Consider the following 22243-nt stretch of genomic DNA (forward strand, 5'->3'; position numbering starts at 1 on the left):
GTTAAAAGAACATTCAATAAAGCTTTCAATTCAATGGCAGCTTTGAAAGAATGTGAATTAGAGTTTCAACAGATTATGCAGTAACTTCAACAAAGCTGAGCACGCTGCCAATGCTTGGCAAGTAGCAGTAATTGGTAACTTAAAACTGCATTTGTACTTTTTATTTCTATGCGTTTTAAAGCTGATAAAGGACTACTAAACATTAAAGCAACTCTTAACACAACTAATTGATTGAAATCCAGAAACTGGATGTTGTCCAATTATCAAATGAACATCAAAAAGAACAAAAAACCTTACAGCTCAAAAGAGGAAATGAATTACAGGAAGTATCTGCACTCAGTGTATCCTATTAACACCGTCTTTATTTTCTTTTTACAAAAAAATAGAAATAACAACAGATAAAATATACTAAAAAAAAAATCAACGCTTTTGCCTTGATCTCACTGAGGAGCTGCACAGGCAGAGTCCTGGATGAAACTTTGACACTATATGCTGTTGAAAAAGGGAAATAAAGATATATGACAATATATCCATGCAAGACACAAAGTACAAAACGTGTTCCATGGCCTAACAAACATTTTGGAGATTGCAAGTGTTATAACAATTTTCAAATTGTTACTTCTGCTCACCCATGCGCCTTTACACAGCACAGCTTACAAACAAGTTACATATACACATATATCATATAAAAGATTTGTATATGGTCTAACTGATACAAATTAAGGCATCCTAACAGCTGCTGTTTTGCTGGTGAGGGGTATGTCTAATATTAGTGTTTCAAAAGGCTATATTTCAGAAATTTCAAACTAAGTGAGATGTCATGACATATCTTAAAGGAAGAATTCCTGCAGCTCTGGCTCTTCAATACTCTTTTGACCGTCAGATTTCTGGATTTTCCAGTTGATGTCATCATGCCTGGAGAAAAAAAGGAGAAAATTACTCAGTGGTAACCCTTAAAATATAAACGGGTTGACAATGTGTTTATTTACCCTATTTTGTTCCATTTGTATGTATTCAAATCAGAATTCATATTTCTCTCTGGGATTATTTTTCCAGACATATGCTGCACAAAATACTTTTTAATATTGTGGATTTTTTTCTGTGTTATAACTTCCATTCTGAAATCAAACCTGAAAACCAATGGGATGATGAGAAGCTTTTGAAGTCACAGCACTAACTAGTGCACTATTGTCATGTTCTAGTAATAATGCAAAGACATAAAAAAAATTCCTTGTACTATAGAGAAAAGTATCACAGTGACAGAAGGATCCACTACAATCAACATTAGACATATCCTATTGGTTTTTTACTCTATATGTAATAGAATTATCTTGTCCCCATTAATAATCATCAAAGAGAAATTAACCTTTCTATCTATTGCATAGGAGATTTGAATGACAGCTTGCCAAATAGAGTAGAAAAATTAAACACAACATATTTGTAGGACTCATTTTCTTTACTCCTTTCATATGTTCTTGTTCTGAATTGCCAGTATGTTCCCCTTCTCTTCAATTAATTTTCCAACTGATTGTTGACTAAGCATCCAATCCATGGCAATTTTCAAACCTGTTAAGAGCCTCACTTTTAGTTTTTACTACTGAAGAGCAAAACTCCTACAATACAATCATGACTAGCTGGTTTGCTACTCCAAAGGACAGACACTAGAGTGAGCAAGAGTGTGTATGAGTAAGTTTATCTTTAACTCATGAGCCTGACTCTTGCAAACCAGAATAGCTTTATTTCAGTCTACAACCATCACAAAGACCCAAATATTCCCAAGAAACTTATACTTAGGATGGTTAGTTAATCTGGTGATTACTTCAGGGTTTAACAGAAGCTGACCTCATGGTTTTGGGTCCTAATAAGAAGTTCAGGGTGATCATTCTATTTTAAAACGCCCTTTATTCATCTAAATTACAGTTGTCACATACCCAAAGCAACAGCAAAAGGCACAGAATTGAGCCAGACAAGACAGACTTTGCAGAACTGAGTCTGAGGAGGTAAAAGAGGAGCTTAACTCTTTGCTATACCTACATGGCATTTCACATGCATTGCTATTATCATAGTGTTAACCGTATATCTTTACTAAAAGATGCTTTATAAGGCTAAGACTAACCTGCTGCATTGGCTTAGGCTTGAAAGAGCCTGTGGGTGAGTTCCCCATGTAGAGACTCATGAGGCACACCGAAGACCCCCTTTGGCAGCTCTACATTTGCAATGTGGCCTCAAAGAAGAAAATTTGTAGCTAATGCAGAGATGTCTCTAGGTGACAATACTGAACAGATATGCCTTTTACAACTGTGCGTCCTGACGTGGTGAAAATGTATTACTAATATTGCTAATTAGTAACCAAATTTCTAATTCAATTTCTAACATTATAGTGCCTGTATCACCACTAATACACCCTCTCATGCATCAAGCAGTGATGCATGATCACAGCAGTTCAAAAGAGAGCAAATGTAAATCTTCCTCGACAAAGTTAGTTTCACATTCGTGTTATACTCTACTAGTATGAATGGTTACTATTTTGTTGGACATATAGATAAGCATTCTTTTTCTGCAGAATATATTTGAAGTTGTATTTTATCCAGTATTAGGCCTAGCACTGGGATACATATTAGTTTAGATGCAATTGCTGTTTTAAAAGCATGCCCATTTTATATGAAAGACATCTGATGATGGATTCTGCAGAGTGCCCCCATATAGGAAGCAATTTTTGCTCTTGATAGCTGTACCCAATACAGGGTTTTATATTGATATGGTGAGTCACTGCTTATTTTAATGTAATGCAGATCTCAGATGATTCAAAGTGTGGGAAAGAACTGTTCATTGGCATACATGTAAGATGGAAAAAATACTACAAGTATCTGATTGAAGTTGTAATATGTAAAAATGAGCTAATTCTTCCAAAAGAGGAAAAAATATAGCAAACTTTCTTGCACATCCAAAATTTCCTCCAAGGCTTTAACAAAAATAGGGTGCATCAAATTTAAATTTAGAACAAAGAATTTAGCACAGTCTTCTACTATTAAGCTGTGCCCAACTTAAAAAAGTAAACTACAAAGCCTTAATGTACTTTAGGGTATTTTGAATGAAAACAAAAAGAAAAAAAAAAGAAAAGAACAGAAGCAGAAGAAAAAGTGCTGGAAACTAGTTGGCAGGAATGCAATCTCACTGAAAGTAGATTTTGTATAATGACTTCAGATTTCAGAAAATCCTAATTAAAACCCCTATTATAAGGGTGTAGTGTCACAATGGGCTTGGGACAGTGTTCAGAAATATAACTGCCCAATGTAAAAATCTGTTAAGGTTTTAACCACCAAAGACCGTCCTGTTTTCCAAAAAACTTTTTTTATTTTTTTCAAAATAGTTCTGAAATGGTAATTACATAATGTCTCCAGACTATCCAGGGAAAATTCAAACAGTGTCCAGGAGGTTGTAGTGCACAATGGTGATGTTCTTTTAAGATTTAAATGTCACAACTACTGGGCATCGTTGTAGTTGACAAATGACAGGCACCCATTTTGCTATTCAAAAATCATAACGTATGCTAAAGGTCATTACAAAGGCTAGCTTAGAAGCTCTGAGAACCTTCAGGTCTATGTCCTGATTTCTGACAAGCAAAATACAACTTCCATTCTTATGTGACATTTGGAAATCTCATGTCACAGACTGGCACATAGTTTGCCCACTTCCTAATTTGTGGGTACTGTAACAGCTTCCTCAAGCCATGCTGTTTGTGCACTCTGCTCCGTGTTTCCTACTCTCTGGTTTTCCAAGTGTCCGTGGTAATGGGGGCAGTTTTAGGACATGGTGCCTGGACCAGCAATGCCTGGAGGAATAGCCAGGAGTTTGTGCCCAACCATCACCCTCACAGCAAGTGACTCCACAGCCCTGCACTGGCAGCCAGATATTCCCTGTCTCTCATTTCTGGGAAAATGCCACATAGCCATTCTCACACAAGAGCAGTTACACAAGGCAAGTGACCAATTACAACAACTGCCTACACCTAGAAGATGATTCTAACATAAAGTTGATCTTAATCATTTTGCATTACTCTATGAACTGGACAGGCAACTGGATGTTTTGACTGGAAGCTGCCCACTGATGCTCCCTCAAACTGCTGCTATCCAGTTTTCTGCACAGAAGTTTCCCTCTTTGTTTTCAAGAGAGAATGAAACTTCTTGGAAATCTTACAGTTTCTGGTTTCACATACACTGTGCCAATAGCTTCTGAACAAGACTCACATTTCCACTACAGAAATTGAGTTTTTAAGTCTGGGAAGGTCCTGGCAATAGAAAACTAGTGAATGGACCCCCCTGCCCCTTCCCCCATGCATTAGATATTTAGAAAACACTAACTTGAAAGTGAGTTAGGACTGTAGAAAAACTAATATCAAACTAACTTTACATCTCAGTTTAACAGAAAAATCAAAAAGGAATTTGTAAGTGTTAAGAGTTAAGTGAAAATGACAGGTCAGTTTTAGAGAGAATTTGCTTATAAAATAAACATTTTATCAAGTGTTTTTTTCCAACATATCTTTATGGAATCAAGGGACTGGTTTCTATCTGCCTGAATAATACTGATGGAACAGGACTAAATTAAGGAGTTTGAATACAGTCAGAGTTAATCAGAATTTTAAAAAACAGATTTAACTTCAAAGTCTAAGGGAAAGTAAGAAAAATGTGTGAAAATAGCACTTAGACTTACAGTAAAGCATTCTGCTTCATGTTCTCTGTACTCTCTATTTAGAGATGAACTGTGGTCTTTTTGCTCTTCTCATGAGAGGAAATTTAATTTCCATTCTCATCTAGTACTTGACTTTTATTCAACAGAGGCAGAATACTCAGCCAAAGTCTGCTACATACCCTGCTGGATTTATGAGCATGAATAGTTTCTGTACTTGCTTGGAACTGAAATCCTGTAGCCAGTTCAATGGTGATATCAGCAGAAATCCATCATGAATTTCTGCTTTTCTAGGAATTTAAATGTTCATCTACTTCCCCTCTTGTGAATCAATCAATTCGAGTGCTTCAGTTACAATGTTAACAAACACATACAATTTGAGAAAAGAAGGCAACCAAGATGCTAAACATTACCATGCATAAGCACATACCAAGCATAGTTACACAGCTCTTCATTCAATGTGCTAGAAGAAAGACTGGTGTAGCTGAAGTAAGGATCCTAAAGAAGTACAGCATCATAACAATTAAGAGCATGCACAGAGCTTCCCACATGCCTAACATGGAAATATACTAAAACAAGCAGTCAGATAGCCACAGTAACATTTTAACAGGTTTAATTTTGCACCTGAATCTTTTACATGTTTGAGACATGTGCTGTGGTCCTTTGGGTTGGTATGAAAATTTCTTTCCATAGTTCTAATGCTAGCAGCAGGGATATGTAAATATGGCCTTTTCACAGAACAAGTATTTTATATTGCAAGCATCAATACTGTTAGAATTACCTCATACAATCCTTCAAATTTCTTAGGGAACTATAAAAAATGCTCATGGCCTTGAAACCTATCAGAACATCTTTGAAAACATTTTAATTTCATTTAATTTCATTTCAGTTTGCAATAGCATTACTGGTCTAACAGCACCCACTAATACAGACTATTCACTATTTCCCAGTTCTCTCTTTCCACTCTTTCTTTTGCCTCCTCTTTGTCTAAGATTTTCCTGTATTTTTCTCCCATTACCTTGTCATACTTTTTACCGTATATAATTCACTACAGCTGCTCCTCCTCCTATTAGCCTGCTTTATGGTTTTTTTTTATCCTGAAATTATTCTTTTGCCTCATGTCTTTCCATCCACTGCTTCCCTCCCTGCCTGTCTTCCATAGAGGATTAAATAATCTACAATTCCCTCTCACTCACCTCTATCGTATCTCCAGATGCTCACATTTCTCTCAACTCCACAAACATACTGCACCCACACTATTTCCTACATCTGTCTCTTCTATTCAGTGCAAAAGCACAGAATTAACTAGGTTGGAAGAGACCTTTGAGATCACTGAGTCCAACCTATGACCTAAAAAATTGAAAGATGCATTTGTTCCAATTATTTTCTCCTTTTTTTTAAACAAGAGGACCAGACTTTTAACTGCACACACCTCTCTTTCCCTTGGGTTCCCAAGGGAAACCTGTAGCACTCTGTTCGCTACAGAGAGGGGAAGATCTGAACCCAGTATGTTTTGTAACAGGCCAACCACATACTCTGACACAAGAAGACTCTGTCCTGTGAGAAGAAGGTGGTCAAAGAAGACTTGCTGCTGACAGCTTCAACATCTAGGGCTGGCTGTAGCTCCCACAGAAGTTGGAAGGACCATTCCTGCAGTTTTTCCTTGTTATTTTTCTTACTCGGTTGGCCTCATCAGTCTTTATAGGACAGGATATTTCCTTCAGCTAGTCCTTCAGATATTTACTCCTAAGAAAACCCATGGTTTCAAGACTGACATTCTCATTGTATGTTTTGTCACTCACTGCAACACCAAACATCATTTCTATGTGAATCACATCTCTGTGGAAAGCTTTCAACACAGAATATGGGAATTGTGTGCCCTAAGAGCACAGGCTCTATACATAAGCAATACCTGCCACTCCTTGGAATATTCTTCTAAAACTAAAAAGTGGATGGACTTTCTGTAGGTCAATTACAATAAAATATTTGTGTGTATCATTTTGCAATAGAAAGGCAGAAGGAAGAAGTTGTCAAACTTAGGAATTACTTAATGAGACAAGAAAAAACAGTCCCTCCTTCTTTCAGTATACTCACTGGCTTGTTTCTTCCTTTTGAGACAACTGCTGGATTTCCCTTGCTTTCTGTTGTCTTCCTTCCTAGTGAGGTAAAAGGCAGCGTTGAGGAGGTTTTGATGAGGTTTGCTGTTTGACAGTTGTTGTTGTTATTTTGGTTGCCACTCAGTGTCTCCATTATGGACCGAAAGGCTCCAAAAGGCCTTTTCAGGTGGTCCCCTGCATGCTCCCCAGAGCTGGCTGGAGCCCGCACAAATCCTTTGCTCCGGTCTTTATCCTTTTCCTCGTTCAGTTCTGACTCTGCTAGTTCCACCTGCACCACTGGCTCCTCGAAAGTTACTCGAAGTTTCAAATTTTGAGAGGTTCTGCGCTTTGAGGATGGAGACTTGAGAGCACTCTTTGGGCTGGTTGCAACCTTCTGGGCAGTAACACTGTCTGTGCTGGATGGAGAGGTGTCTCCACAGAACTGGTTCTGAGGCACTGTACCAGACTGATATGGGGCTTCATTATCCGCATCGCTGCTCTCTGAAGTAGGGGAAGGACTGTGGCCATCCACAGACTTAGAGACCCTGATACCAAAAGGGAAGCGCCGTCCTGCTGTGGAAGTATGCTTCTTAAGCATCATGTTCAAACTCTCTGTGCTCTCAACACTCTCCACTATAGGTTGAGGTCTTGGTTTGTCAGTTCTTTTCACAGGGGTGTTCTTGTGGTCCTCAGAATTAGCTGAATCTGTATCAGACTCACTGAGAGACCGTTGCATCAGTTGCCTCAGTCGGGCTAACTTCAACTCCCTTTTCTCTGGCAAAATCTTCTTCACGTTCTTGGAGGATGCATGAGCATCCTGAAATTCCAAAGTCAGCTTTTCTTGCATACAGACATTTTCAGAGATTTCCTTCCCCAACAACTGACGCAAGATTTTATCGGAGTCCTCATCTTTTATCATAGCTCGAGCATGAGTAGATGTGCTCATTCCCAAGCTGCCAAGAATCTGAATCCCATCTTGGGTATTCAATTTACTTTTTGGTGGTGACAATTCATCTGCTTCAGATGATTTCCACTGGGGCTTGCCAGAAGCAGGAGATGACAGCAAGCTTAAAGAAAAAGAGAGGGAAAAAAAAATTAAGGCATGTCTAAAATGTGAAAGTGGCATTTCCAATATAGATGTCTGTCTCAGTTTATTGTTACTTATCCTTTTCATTGCTACTCACATGGAATTCATTACTGTGATGCTACAGCAAAGATTCCATAGAGAAGGATGCAATGCTGTTTCTACTCCTATGTAGAATTTGAGTATCTTCACTTTCTCTTACAAAAAAAAAAACAAACACCCAAATCTCATTAAAATCAAAACAGAATGGTTATTCAAACACCAAATATGACTTCATGAGGAAAACTCTAGAGAAATGACACCTATTTGTCTGAGCTGACATGCAAAAAAAAACTCCACAAGGCCAAATGCCTACTATCCAAGTCACATCATAATAAAAAAGTAGCATATTCTAAGTCCTGTGAAAGTGCCCCCTCTCTGCACAGCATTAGTTTTGTAATTCTAAACTGCATCTGGTATTAATAATAACAACCATATAAGACTTCATAAAAAATCAGGGCAATTTGCACTGGAAACCTTTTAAGATATGAAATACTGACAAGCAAGAGAAAGGTGACATGAATGTATTCCAATACAAATAGAATAATAAATTAAATTTAGAACTCCAACTGTTTTACAGAAGGAAACAGCAATTTCAACAATACCTGATTTGTGAAGAATGTAAATTGCAGAGATCTTTTCTTTTCCTGTGACATATGCTAGAGCTCATAACACTTCACATTCTTACTGTAAATCACTTTTCCTCTAAGGACAAGGTGACAAAATTTAGGTTCTTGTGAGGCTGGCAAGCACCTTCTTCTCTGATGAGTCCATAGTTCTCACAGTGTAAAAAATTCACATGCCTATACTAAACACCTCATTTTCAATTAATTTTATGTTTTTTTTTTCCTGTGGCAAACCTACACACTGAAGAACATGCATTTATCTACAGCATTCCTAATAAAAGGGATATGTTCTCTTAAATCTGCTACTGCCTCCTTGGATGATGAAAATATCTACAAATGAGTTCCAACTAGAAGGAAAAGTAGTAGCCAACTATGAAATAAAATAAATAGAGTGTAATTTTCAGACTTACTCACTTAACCAAAATGATGTTGAAGCCTATCCTTTTGCAGGAATAATAAATGATGAGAGATTTGCTTTCACCTGATCTTATCTGATCCTGAAATTAAAACAATCCTGGTGCACACCAGAATTCAGATGAGAGACCACTTGGAAAAATCAGGCAGCAAAAACCACAGAAACCAAATGAGCTGGAAAACAGCTTTTGGTCCCATTGTCCCTGTTGAGCTGGCACACAGGGAAGATGAAGATTTCTAAAAAAAGGCAAAACCCCCTTTTTCCAGTGTGGTTTTCTACTTCAGCAAGAGTTTGGAGTTTACAGCCCTTTCCGAGCTGAAGTTCCTTTATACAAATGTGTCTCTAATCCTAATGTCTTTGTTATCTACAACTGCAACTGTTTGCACTTGTTTGAAACAGTGACACATGAAATTCACAGCCATGGAGCACTTGTACAGGAAAATGCTCAGGATTCTGTGAGAATTGAAGAAAAGCAGTCACTGATCCTACAAGTTCACACTTGATGACCCAAAACTCTAATCGTCAATGGATGCAGAAGCTTTCATGCCAGCTTAACAGTTTCACATACATGTAGCCCTCTAACAACTCTGAAATAGGGAAAAGCACTGTATATGGCTTCCAGAGGGGAAAATAGATTAACAAATAAGGATAAACTGAGCTCTATTTGCAGGTGAGTTACTTTATTTCTTTCAAAATCATCTTCAGATTGCTGTGAGAGTGAAGTCATGCTTCATCTGGTTCGATGCAGATCTCTCACTGTCAGGGAGACCCAGTCCTCTGACTTCCTTTTTAATGTCTGAAGCTTGTGTTTCTTTCTGTGACTTCTGACAGGATACGTAAACAATAGTTTCCATAGTTTTGACTTTTTATACTAGCTAGAGCAGGTAAAAGATTTAATGAGTATGAGCCTTATTAATATGAAAGCAGGTTTTTTGGTAACTTTTTATAACTTACTGCTAAAAGTAATGTATGATAGGCCAATAAAACATCAAATTTTGCATCTTCCCTAGGGTTTCTAGTATCTTCTGCTGTTCGTCTAATTCAAAACATACTACATTCCACTGTAAAATTGGCTTTCACTCTATTGCGAAGCAGGGACTACTTGGCTTATACTCAGGAATTTCCAATATTTACCAGCAATACTTACTGTCAAACTCTAGAAGCTCAGCTTCAAGTCCATGAGGTAGTCCCACATTTTCTTTACAGAACACATCTACTATTTAGCCAAATCACAGCTTCTCCTGATAATTGATATATTATGAAAATGTGCAAATACTGTAGTACAGTTCCAGCCACCTTACCTTGGGGATGTAGGCAGTGACTTGCTCTCCGACCGCTGGGCTTCTAAAAGCTGCTGGAGCTGGTTCTGTAATGTCACACGTTCCACAGTCTGCCTGCAAGAAAATGGAAGACTGTTTATCTCAATTTTTAAAACTGACTGAATTAGTAAGTTACAGGAAAACTGATACTACCCTTTCAACTTTGAATAAAGAAAGAAGTCCTCTTCACCTTTACTTTATATACTGAATAGAGAACTTATAAATAAGAACATAGTGAGTTTGTGCTGCTGTCTGAATCTCTGCTGACAATTTGTGATCACTGTACAAGAACAACTGAGAAAAACTTATTTGTCAGATTATTTAGTATACTTCATATAAGGACAAGTGTATGATCATAAGCACCAGTAAATTGAAACTGATTCACAGACACAAAAATATGGTAAACTTAGAGTGCATAGATTAAGCAGCCACTTCCTATGTTCAGTGAATGGCCTTCATCATCTGAGCAACAGCTCAGGCAACTGTTCTCTCCCTTTCTATTTGCAAATGAACTCAGAGAAAGTTTCTGCCCACTGGAAAGGGTTGCTCCAAACTGGAGGATGGAGTTTGGTGTTTGATGTCTGTACCACATCTGCTTTTTGCGCAACCTTCCCCAAGGTCCTATCTGTGCTCTGCATCCACCTTCTCCCTGTACTATACCTACCCAAGTTTATCACTTTCAGTGTGGTGTTGTGATCTCTACTGTTTTTCAAATAACTTTAGAGACCAGCACTTAAAAAAATTGCAATAGTACCTAAAAATTGTTAATGAGTGATATCCACAGTACAAACTCCATTTTCCATTCGTCACCTGTAATCACATCCGTTTGTCCTGCAACATACCTGTTTCCCTTGGATGGTCTCAGTTGAGCATTATACCAGCAAACCCTCAAGTACAAGAATGGCAGATCAATTTGCCACAAAAAGATAATATTTTTCCTGCTTCCATACATTTCAGACATTCCATTCTTACATCAAAACACGCCATTTTGTTGACCACCACAGGTAACATCTGTTTAGTGATCTGTAATTTCCAATGCATCTAAACACTGCACAGACAGCATTATTTGAAAACTTCCAGAAAATTAGAGATTTAGAGGTTTTTATTCCCTGGTCCTGACCAAATGACCATGGGAAAATTACTTTTTATCTACTTCATCCAGGCTCTGCTTCTGTTGCTGTCTATGTTTTTAGTAGTTTTATTCTTGTTGGATTTGCAGAACTAAGGCAAATCCAACTAAGCTCTCTACCAGTGAGCTGGACACTTTCCTAGCTCACATGCCATCAGCAAAAGATTTAGCTGTGTTCCAAATGCAATCCTTATAACTGGCAATGTCAAGGCCAGAAAGAATCCAGATCACTTTTTAGAGGTTGTACTTACAGGGCTGGCAGAAAAAAAAATGTTTTACTTTTAATATATCAAAGTGAGTTTGAAAAGTGAAATAGAAATGAAGGTGTGATCTTGACATACTGCCTTGCATTTTACAACACAGCCATACTTTTTGAAGATCCTTTCTTTCTTTATTTTCCATCTTTCTTCCTGTGGCCTACACAACTTCCTTAGACTATTTTAAAATTACTTCTACCATCTGTCAACATTAGCTTATATTGCAGATCCCCAGATACTCTCCTATAAGAACCAGTGAAATTCTTTTTAGACTGTGATGCAATTCATCTGTTTTCTTTTCCTTTTATCATTCCTTCAATTTCTTTTTCTAAATAATGCAGCTAACAGTTTTTTATGTTTTTAGCTTCAGTGGAGATCTATGACATGTCTGCCTCTTGAGGTAATGTTCATTCCACTTAAACAATTTATTGTGCTAAAAGAGTTGAAGTTTACTCCATTTTCACAGTTTAACTAGTTAGTACATAACACAGACACACACACTTCTTGCCAGCACTATCCCTAAAGATAAATAACATGCACATATATATTCCAAGATAATACTGGAAACAGGAGATTACAACTTCTTGGAATAGCAATACTGCAAAATATTAAAGCCAGACTGATTTAGAAGACAAGATCACTGTATCTTCAGAGGTAAGAGGGTATATTCATTTTATTATAATTGATGGCCACATTGTGGGGATCTTAGCTTAGCCAATGTTCCCAGTGAGTGATATGTAAGGACCCTTTGGTGTCTAGTTGGATATCTGGGGCCCCCAAATATCTCCTTATGGAATCAGAGAACTCAGTAACTGCAGAAGGAATAGGCTGAGGTACTGGCCTCTGCAGGAACATCTCTCATAGCATGTTTTTTTATTTCTCCTTCTTTTTTTTTTCAAATAACACAAGAATGACTATGCTACAAAGCAGAACATAAAATGGCTTAATTAAGTGAAAAAGAGATTAACATTTCAAAGTTTATATTTGGTTTCTTACTATATGTCTATATAATGTTCTACCCCCCAAAAAACCCCACATAACCAAAAACCACAGCAACCTGCACACACTTTACCATACCACTACAGTTATTTTTTTATGCAGTTATTTTTACAGCTACTCCTAAGATGTTCCAGGAAAATAATGGATTTCTTTCATACAGCACAGAAAAGTGCCTACAACAGAGAATATTAGATTATTTTCTCAATCTTATCTTTTGACTCATGGTTTGTTTTGATCTTTGCCTTGACAGAGATTTTGGCTTGATAGCATATCAGAAGAATCAGTAGGTGTCTCACTCATTAATTGATTTCCCCATCCATGTCCATAAAGGTAGGACAGTAAAAACTGGAAATGCAGGTCCATTTTCAGGCAGTATTGCATAAGACATCTATGGAAGTACTCTATGTTATTAATTCTGACATGGTTTCTTCAGAGCAGGAAAGCCCAAATAATACAAGTTATACCACATGTAGAAAATTTCTATACTGGCAACTACGGATTTTTTTGCACAGGTGAAATCAGTGAGAGAATAACTAAGATTGTAAGACCTGTGAAGACCTTAGGAAGTAAAATGGAAGCAAATTACTTTGTATAGACTCTATAGGAAACTTTTGTGACTGTTCTAAGTATTTTGTTTAGCTCACAAAGTCATACTGGATTGAAAAAAAATTCTGTAATTAGCAAGAGATTTAAAGCAAAGCTTACATTTTGAAACCAGTAACACCAGGTCTTTGTGGGCCTCTTTCTACCTATGGAAAGAATTGCTTAGTTTTTTCCCTTTTAGGGGAAACCCTCAGCTAATCCTCTTGTGAAGATTTGATGGAACATTTGTAATTTCCACTTATTTCCTTCTTCCCAATATAAAGGCTTTTGGCTCTGAATGGAGACTTAGACTCAGCTCAGAATATTTTTCTATACTCCTTTGTATTTGTCATCTGAGCTGCTTTGGTTCAAAGAGCTGAAAGATGTGATGACTGGAAAAAAAAATATGTTATTGTTTTGATTTTGTGTCTTCTGTTAATAAATGGCTCCAAACAGTATGATAGCTTGGAATAACTTCTCTCTAGAACTCATCTGTGTTGCTTGATGACTGGAAGAACTCATAAAAAGAGAATGGAACATCTCTTCTTTGGGTTAAAACCTTTGAAGATATAGATACTGATAAGTACTTGTCTAAGAGAGTTTCTGCACTATTTTTCTTCTTGCAGAATATCAATCATTCCAGTCTTTCTTTGGCTGGGGAAAAAGTATTACCAGATGAGGCTTCTTTGTTTCATCAATAAGGCACTCAAAAAAAAAAAAGAAGATTGCATGATCAGCTCTTGCTTATGAAAACTGAGGAAAGGCTGGGAAGCACATAAGCACCCTCAGTGTTGATACTGACCATTCAGGTAATCCATCATGATACAATTATACCTCTTCTGTCTCTAGAACAGTGTTCATTAGCCCTGGGAGAAGTATTGGTGAAAATCCAGGAAAGACAGCTCAACAGCCCAGGTTGCAGTTATTCCTATGTAACAGCTACGTTACATAAATTTGAAAGAATTAGAGAGCAAACTTGACTCCCATCGGTTGACATCTAATGTCTTCATGATCTTCAGAACTGCTTTCAGGATTTTCAGTTGCAGCCAGTGAATTCTCCTGCTGTGAATAAGGCCCCCTTGACACGGTGCTCCACTTTGTACCAACCTTGGATTTTTCAGAAGGATGATGACTGCAAAACAGGGCAAAAGCCTTCTTCCCTCATCCCTTCTGGCTCCTGAGCATGAGCCTCCAAACAGGGTCCATTGCTTTATCAAAACCACTTGTGGCTTGAGGCCCGCAGCCCAAATACCCATGCAGAAGCTGCTCCTTCAAGCAGAAAATAGATTATTTCACTGCCTCAGTAAACTGCAACACGGTTCCACAAGAGACATAACTCTGTGGAAGAGGGAGAAAAGGTTGCTGCTGCAACCTTACTGAAACTAATCTGAAGCCTGAAAAATAGGCTGCTGAAGGGAAGCAGATTTAACTCCAGCTGAAACAAGCAAAGAAACTCATCAGGAGTCAGATAAGAGTAATTTCAATGACTTCCTATGGATGCAGTCTGTGAGACAACACGGATACCTGGTAAAGTATCACACATGCTTTTGTCATGAAAGTCACAGCTAGACTATTTCTGTGGGAGTAAGCAGACTGCTGACTCACATAACAACTACCTTTTTTTTTCAAATGAGACGTAAAACTTTTATGAAGTACTGGGTGCATACAGAAAAGAACTGAAACATGGGTATTCTGTGGCTGCCACCTCTACTTCCTGGTGTGTGTATGTGGTTTTAATTTTTTTTTCCTATTGAATTATGGGGGAAATATATTTCATTATATTACTCATTATATGAGTCAGCTGCTAATTCTGTCTTCTAGGGAAATAACGATGTTTATTTTTTTCCTTTATGTCAGATGATTGTATTTTTCAGCAAATGGACCAAGTACAACCAGGTATGTTGACATATCCAGGGAACATTGTCAGGCTGTAAAATTATGAAAATGGTAAATGTTATAATGGTCCTTATTGGGGTACACAAAACAGAGAGTACTTTGGACCTTATAGCATAAGAGATTTGATAAATAAAATGCCTTGGCAAGAGCAAACAGAACTTTGAGAATTAAATCAAGATTTCAAGATTAAATCAGACAGATCTACTGGAAAAAGAAAATCACTTCAAACTCTGCAAGCAAGAGATGTTGTAAAATGCATAAGTTTGTTTGTGTGATTTTTAACCCAATCGTTGTAGTAAAACTTCACTAGCCTTCCTAAAATACTATATAAGAATTTGTATCCCATAATAAATTCAGATTCTTTGACCATCTCACTGAGTCCCCATCTCTCTCTCATCATCGCTGATAGATCCTCAGTTCAGTTTTTGTATTTTTGACAGTATAAATGTCAAAGCATGAAGATACTGCAAAGAGAAAATGTAAAGGTAAACACAGGCAATCACTTCTCTGTTATTGTCATGAACAAAAGAGATTCAACATGGGGAATGTAACTTAATTCATGGTTAATTAGTATAATATTTCATTACTGGTTCAGGTATTGGGAAACAAAGAAGGACAGACATTTAAAACATCTATCCTCTGCTTTTCCAAGCTCAATTTCTCTCCCAGATTCATCTGCACACCTATCTCCTCTTCACCATTCTCAGGCTTCACTCCAGACACCTCTCTTGCCCTCTTGTCATTGCTGCAGGTTGTCCCCAGTCTTTTCAGTAAGCCAACATGCAGCACAGGTCAGGGTTAATGTGTAGCACTTTCTCTCTGTTGTTCCTTTCTTCCCACCCTCTCCTCCTCTCTAGTGTGGGTCTTTGACAGGCTACATTCCATTCAGGAAATCACCGGGTCTGGGCTTGTCCATGGGCTACAGCCTTTTCAAGGGATATACGTGTTCTACCATGGGTGTTCCAGGGACCATTTGGGGGTGTGCCTTCTCCACCTTGGTGCATCTCCAGCTCCTCTGACCTTGCTGTTCCCTGTGATTGTCACTCTTCTGTTTGCTTCGCCTCTCTGGCATTTTCTGCTCTTTTTTAGGCATGTTTTCACAGAATGACCAGTAGCATGTTTTCACAGAATGACCACTGCTGTGTCCTGCAGTGGGTCTGTTTCAGAGAGTTCTGTCTAGCAAAGGGAAACCCCTCACTCGTTCTCACTGAGGCCACTCTGCAGCTCCCCTGGTAGCAGAGTATTGTAATTTATACCCAGTACAATTAGCTACATATTTACCACCATAAAAAGATATGGTCTCCTTGAAATATGGGGTTATCAGAAGTCATTTTCATGGACTGTGATAGCTGACATCTTGATCACGTATCTATACTGGAACAATGTCAGGTTAGTGCTGATGGTTTCTAAGAGTCTTATAAGGATACTGACACGTTAAGCCACAGTAACTGCATCTACAATTAAAGCAAGCAACTAGAATAATTTGTGTTTTAAAATAATAGGGTCTTTACAGAATATTTAATAAAAACCATACCAAAATATTAAAACCAGTTCATATGAAGAAATATAGAATAGAAGATACTTCCTCGGTAGCCATTGTAGGTTTTGGTGACTTTACAAGACCAAAAAAAACCTCCTTGCATTTACTGTCTCTACTATTCCTCCCAACATCAACACCCAGCAATGTAACCTGTAGATAAAAGCATACTATATGAGCAGAAGCAATGATCTGTGATTATGTGACTGCCAGATATGCAAAGGAAAAAGGGACTGTATTTCTTCATACATACCCTTTTCAGCTGCCACTCCCTTCATGTATGTCCACAACAAACTGCCACAAAAAGAACAGCTGAAAAATTGAGCTGCTAGAGGTGAAGGGACAAATACTCAAGAGCAGGAAAGAGTGGACAAATAAGGCAGAAATCCAACTTAAAAATGTCATATATAAGAAGAAGAAAATGGACACTGCTAATAAACTGAAGATGAATTAGGGTATGGTTATAAGATCAATCCCTCTTGCTAACAATGAAACACTTACTCCTTCAGCTGCTTAGTCAGCTTCACAACCTGAGAGGCCAGTGACATACATGTCTCCACAACTACTAAGTAGCGAGAACACATGGTGTGCCCATGTCTTTCAGCACTTTGAGAAGGTTTCTCTCCCACATGGTTTTGCATGGTGACATTTGCTCCATATTCAACCAATGTCTGTAAAAACATAAAAGGGAACAGTGACATCTGTAAGTGTTAATCTCTGCTGTGACTTCTGATCAGCACAAGAATGGTTGGAGAAAAAGCACTGCTGAATAAAATGCTTGATAAACATTAGTCTAAGCCAGTGATTTTTAAAATTCAGTCACTGACAAATCTGCAGCTTGAATTCAAGCCACATACCAATAAAATATACCACTCAGGTGCAACAGTAATACAGAAGAGTGAGCTGCAGTTCAGAAGAGCTATAAAGAGACTATATTTTATATGTTACTCCTTCTTCTCCCCTTGAAGTTCTACTAAATTAATTTGTTTTCTGTTCATTCATTTGTACAGCATAGCATCACTTGTAGCATTCATACAATGAGTGAGACTACCAAATGAAAACAGAGGACTTTTGTTTGGCCATCTATTGATTCTGTCCTGCACCACAATAACAAACTTTTGCAGATGTGCCTATCTATGCATTACAGACCATTGTGATAACTTTACACATGGCAGACCTAGAAAAGAAAACACAGGACATCTCTTCTAGATGGCATCCGGGTCCAGAGCAGCATGAACACACTGCTAGCCAGTTTATAGTGGGTAGTGATGAGCTGTAATAGCTTACTAGGTCTTTTTTTGGGATCTCCACACTGCAAGGTATTGCAACACGCCCTCAGAATCTCATTTTAGTAATGTTTTTGCTACAATATTTGCTGACTCCTTTTGTTGTTTAACTCTTCATTTTTTACCACAGCAGAATCCCAATGTTTAAAACACTCCATAGGGAAGTCTCAGTGTCCCGACTCCTTAACTAAGTAATGTTTAGATATGAAAGATAGGGCAGATACTTTAGGTCAGATAGGCACAAATTTCTTATTGTAGATAAAAAACTGTACAATGACTATATCAATCTGGTTGGAATTTTTGGGGGGTCTGGTCACTGTGACTTTTTAATGCTGAGAGAAACTCATTGCTTTGCACTTGCTTGGTTAGTCACTATTTTCTTTTTAAGACATACTGATATACATGTCAGCTTTTAGTCTTCAATAAAAATAATATCTTATACTCTGATGTATATCCCTGTGTTACTCACAGTACCAGCAGAGAACCCTAGCTTGCTGCTGGAGAACCACCCAGGTTGTAAGCATGACATTTGAGTTATTCTGAGACTAGAACAAAGAGCATTCTATGTGCAAAAAAAGTTCTGCCTGTCTGACCTCAAGACATCTAATAACTGAAGCAAGATTTGAGACCAAATCTTCCCTCTTTATGATCTGTTTGTGAAAATCAAAGTTAGGAGCTATTTGCATTACTGGAGTAGGTAAATAAGACCTAAATATTCTCAGCAATGCTTTGATATGCATTGATACCAGCCCCTAGGAAAACTTGTGATCCTGTACAGCCAGAAACTACAGCTCATTAACTTCATGCATACACATGCAGAAGAGGAATTGAATGGCTGAGCTCTTGGTTGACTTATCCAAGCAGAGCTGGTAAACCACTGAGGGCTGGAGTGACTTGGCTGACCACAAACAGCAGACACAGAGACCTCGATATCTGCTAAGAGAGAAGTGGAATTGGTGGTCTGTCTGATCTGCTAAAACTGTACAGAAGGGAAAGTTATGAACTCTTGCACTGCATCTCATATCAATAGGTTGGGCTTAATTTGTCAAGAAGGAAAACAAAGGAAAGTTATGACCTTGGAGAAACGAATCATATAGCTTGAAAAATGATTGGAGCATCATATGCTCATAAACACAATGAATAAGTGGGCCAGGGAATCACTGACAGCCTGTGATTCTTCAGTTTTTACGCTGCTGCCGATAGTTTCTCTGTTCCCTTTATCACTTCTTTCTTCTTACCAGATTATTCACTGTACATTAAATTAGTCTGACTGTAAGCTTACTGGGGACAGAGCTTATTTTGTTTCACAGCACAAAATATCAACTACAGTCACTTAAGTCTGTGAGGTGTTAGCAAAGTGATATTTCTGACATTGTGTATTTTTATCACCACTAGGTATTTTCATGACTTGTTTCTCATGGCCTCAATTCAACAAAAAGCACTTCTTGAATTGCATATTTATCTAAAATAAAATAATTTTTAGAATTCTGAGGCATTTATTAAGGCTTGTTCTTCACAGGAAAAGCAGGGCTAGTCTCTTCTTTGTTTAGTTTTATCTACAAAACCAGCCTGCAGATGTCACCACTCTGTTCAAAATAATCTATACCCATTTCTCCTTCAAATGCACTGCACATCTTGATGAGGCACTGTTGAGATAGCAACCGTAAACACACAATCTATAGGAACCCTAAGCACACCCTCTACCACAACAGTGCCCCCCACCAATAAGTCATAAACATTTCTTCTATCCATTTTTTTCCAACTGATCATAGAAATTGGCTACAATACAATAGCAAACCCACTAGATTCAGCATGGATGAGATGGTTTGTTTATTTTATTCTAATATGAGTTTCTACAGGATCCATTCCTTAAGTCCTTAAGAAAAAAAGACATGTCCTCTCAGTAAGAAAATACAGAGATGGTCATGTTCAGCAAATCTATTTGACTGTCTTCTTTTCAAGTCTATTCATTCAGCTCAACCGGTTTTTCTTTTTTTTATTATGCAATACTCTCAAACTGGCTTTTACAGGGTTATGTCTTCTGGGTGAGCAAATATATAGATAGACTGTAATAATAATAATAATAATAATAATAATAATAATAATAATAATAATAGCTCTGCAGCTGTAGATACAACATAATAGTGTACACAAATATACTTAGCTCTCTGGAGAGGTTAACTAATGAAAATTCACTCTCTGTATGTTTACTGATCATGTCTGAGTCCTTGAAGTCCTCCTTCTTAGACATGTTTTCCTCCCTAACTTGACTTAATCACTTTAATTTTTATTTCTTGCCTTTCTGCCAAGAGGTTATTTATCTTTTTATCTATTCTTCTCCAAAGACTAGTTTGTTTATCAAATACCTCTCTGCAATTTCTGGGAATAATTTTATTATTATTGCTTCTCCAAACAGCTTTTGCTCAAAGTGCCAACAACAAAAATACTGAAATGTACTCCTGTGACTAATGGTTCTAGCAAATTTGATGGACAGAGGGTACATCTGCAATTAACACAAAGTTAAGTTGCTTCACCTTCAATAATTTACCAGAAGTGCTGATCAACCAGGGAGGCTCCAGTGAGTGGAAGTTGCCAAACTTGGCACCCATGAATAACAAGGGTTTGAGGAAGGAAGGATCCAGGGAAGAACAGGCCTGTCAGCCTGATCTCAGTGCCAGGCAAGTTCATAGAGCAGATTCATCATGACCATCCTCATGCAACAAGTACAGGATAACCAGGGAATCTCACTCATAGCACGGGTTTATGAAAGGCAGCTTCTGCTTGACCAACCTGATCTCATTCTATGACAAAGTGACCTGCCTAATGGATGAGGAAAAGGCTGTGGATGTGTTTACCTAGATTTTAGTAAAGCCTTAGATATGTTTTCCCACTGTATTCTCCTAGAGAATCTGGCTGCCTATGGTGTTTACTGAGTGAAAAACTGGCTGATGGTGAGTGTATTTACCTCCAGACTGTGGCTGGTCAATGGTGGTTTCCCCAGGGCTCAGGCTTGGGGCCAGTCCTGTTTAATGTAATCAACAACATGGACAAGGGGATCAAATGTATCATAAGTAAATTCACAGATATGTCAAGTTGGGCAGGAGTGTTGATCTGCTGGAGGGCAGGAAAGCTCTGCAGAGGGATCTGCACAGACTGGATTGAAGGACTAAGGCCAACTAGATGAGATTCAACTGCACTTGGACCACACCAAGGACAGGCACAACAGGCTTGGAGCAGCGTGGCTGGAAAGCTGCCTGGCAGAAAAGGACCTAGAGGTGCTGGTTGACAGTGGTTGAACATGTGCAGGGGCATCCTGGCCTGTGTCCACAATAGTGTGGCCAGCAGGACCAGGGCAGTGACCATACCTCTGTACTGGGCACTGGTGAGGCCGCACCTTAGGCCCTGTGACCAGTTCTGGGTCCCTCACAACAAGAAAGACATTGAGCGGCTGGAGCAAATCCAGACAAGGGCAGCAGAGCTGGGAAAGGATCTGGAACAAAAGTCCTATGAGACTGAGGGGACTGGGGTTGTTTAGTCTGGAGAAAAAGACACTGAGGGGGTACATTGCTCTCTACAATTGCCTGATAAGAGGTTGTAGCTAGGTAGGAATTGGCCTTTTCTCACAAGTTAACAGGATGAGAGGAAGTGGCCTCAAGTTGTGGCCAGGAGAGGTTTAGATCAGCTATTAGGAAAAAAAAAATCACAGAAAGGGTTAAGCACTGGAACAGACTGACCATTGAAGTGGTGGAGTCATTTTCCCTGGAAGTGGACAAAAAAAATGGGGGTGTGTGTGGATGTGGCATTAAAAGCACATGCTTTAATGGTGAACATGATGAAGGAGCTAGTTTGGTCAGACTTGATGATCTTTGAGGTCTTTTCCAGCTTTAATGGCTAATGACTCTGTGACCAGCCATCCAGTTCAATTCCATGACTTTTTTGGTTTGTCTGCATTGAACACAGGTGCTGGACAGAGGTATCCAAACTGGCTAATTCTGGCTCCTGTAAGTACTGTAGATGTGTAAGCCTTCTCAGCTAGACAAATTACCATTTTTTAGCCTCTCTATAAACAGAAATATATTGTTTTCAGACGCCAAGATGAATCACTGAAAATTAGTTAGAAATCAGCATCACTCTTCATTGTTAGCACAGATTCATTCCACGATGGTAAGTCTGAAAAGGATGGTTTATTCAAGGTGTAAATCGTTCAACAAATCTATCTGCTATACTTTCCCTGAGCTGGATAGCTACAACTGTCCTTTCTCAATGGAAAAAGAAACAGAAGGAAAATATCA

At 38.3% G+C, this 22243-nt stretch overlaps 1 protein-coding gene across 6 annotated transcripts in view; it reads right to left on the reverse strand.

Annotated features, from left to right (window-relative positions):
- Nucleotides 1-344: 344 nt before the first annotated feature.
- SNCAIP (synuclein alpha interacting protein) overlaps nucleotides 345-22243 on the reverse strand; it is a 96225-nt gene continuing 74326 nt past the window's right edge. For 5 of the 6 annotated variants that reach the window (XM_054003922.1, XM_054003924.1, XM_054003925.1 and 2 more), the window contains 4 exons: nucleotides 17167-17336; nucleotides 10248-10340; nucleotides 6781-7849; nucleotides 345-915 (listed from right to left, as the gene is read on the reverse strand). In XM_054003922.1, the coding sequence (XP_053859897.1) occupies nucleotides 910-915; nucleotides 6781-7849; nucleotides 10248-10340; nucleotides 17167-17336 (1338 nt within the window). In that variant the 3' untranslated portion in view covers nucleotides 345-909. Of the gene's footprint in view, nucleotides 916-5116; nucleotides 5185-6780; nucleotides 7850-10247; nucleotides 10341-17166; nucleotides 17337-22243 lie in introns of all 6 variants that reach the window. The other variant, XM_054003927.1, reaches the window with a different exon arrangement.

Source organism: Vidua macroura, chromosome Z (genome assembly GCF_024509145.1).
Source record: "Vidua macroura isolate BioBank_ID:100142 chromosome Z, ASM2450914v1, whole genome shotgun sequence".
Taxonomy (NCBI): domain Eukaryota; kingdom Metazoa; phylum Chordata; class Aves; order Passeriformes; family Viduidae; genus Vidua; species Vidua macroura.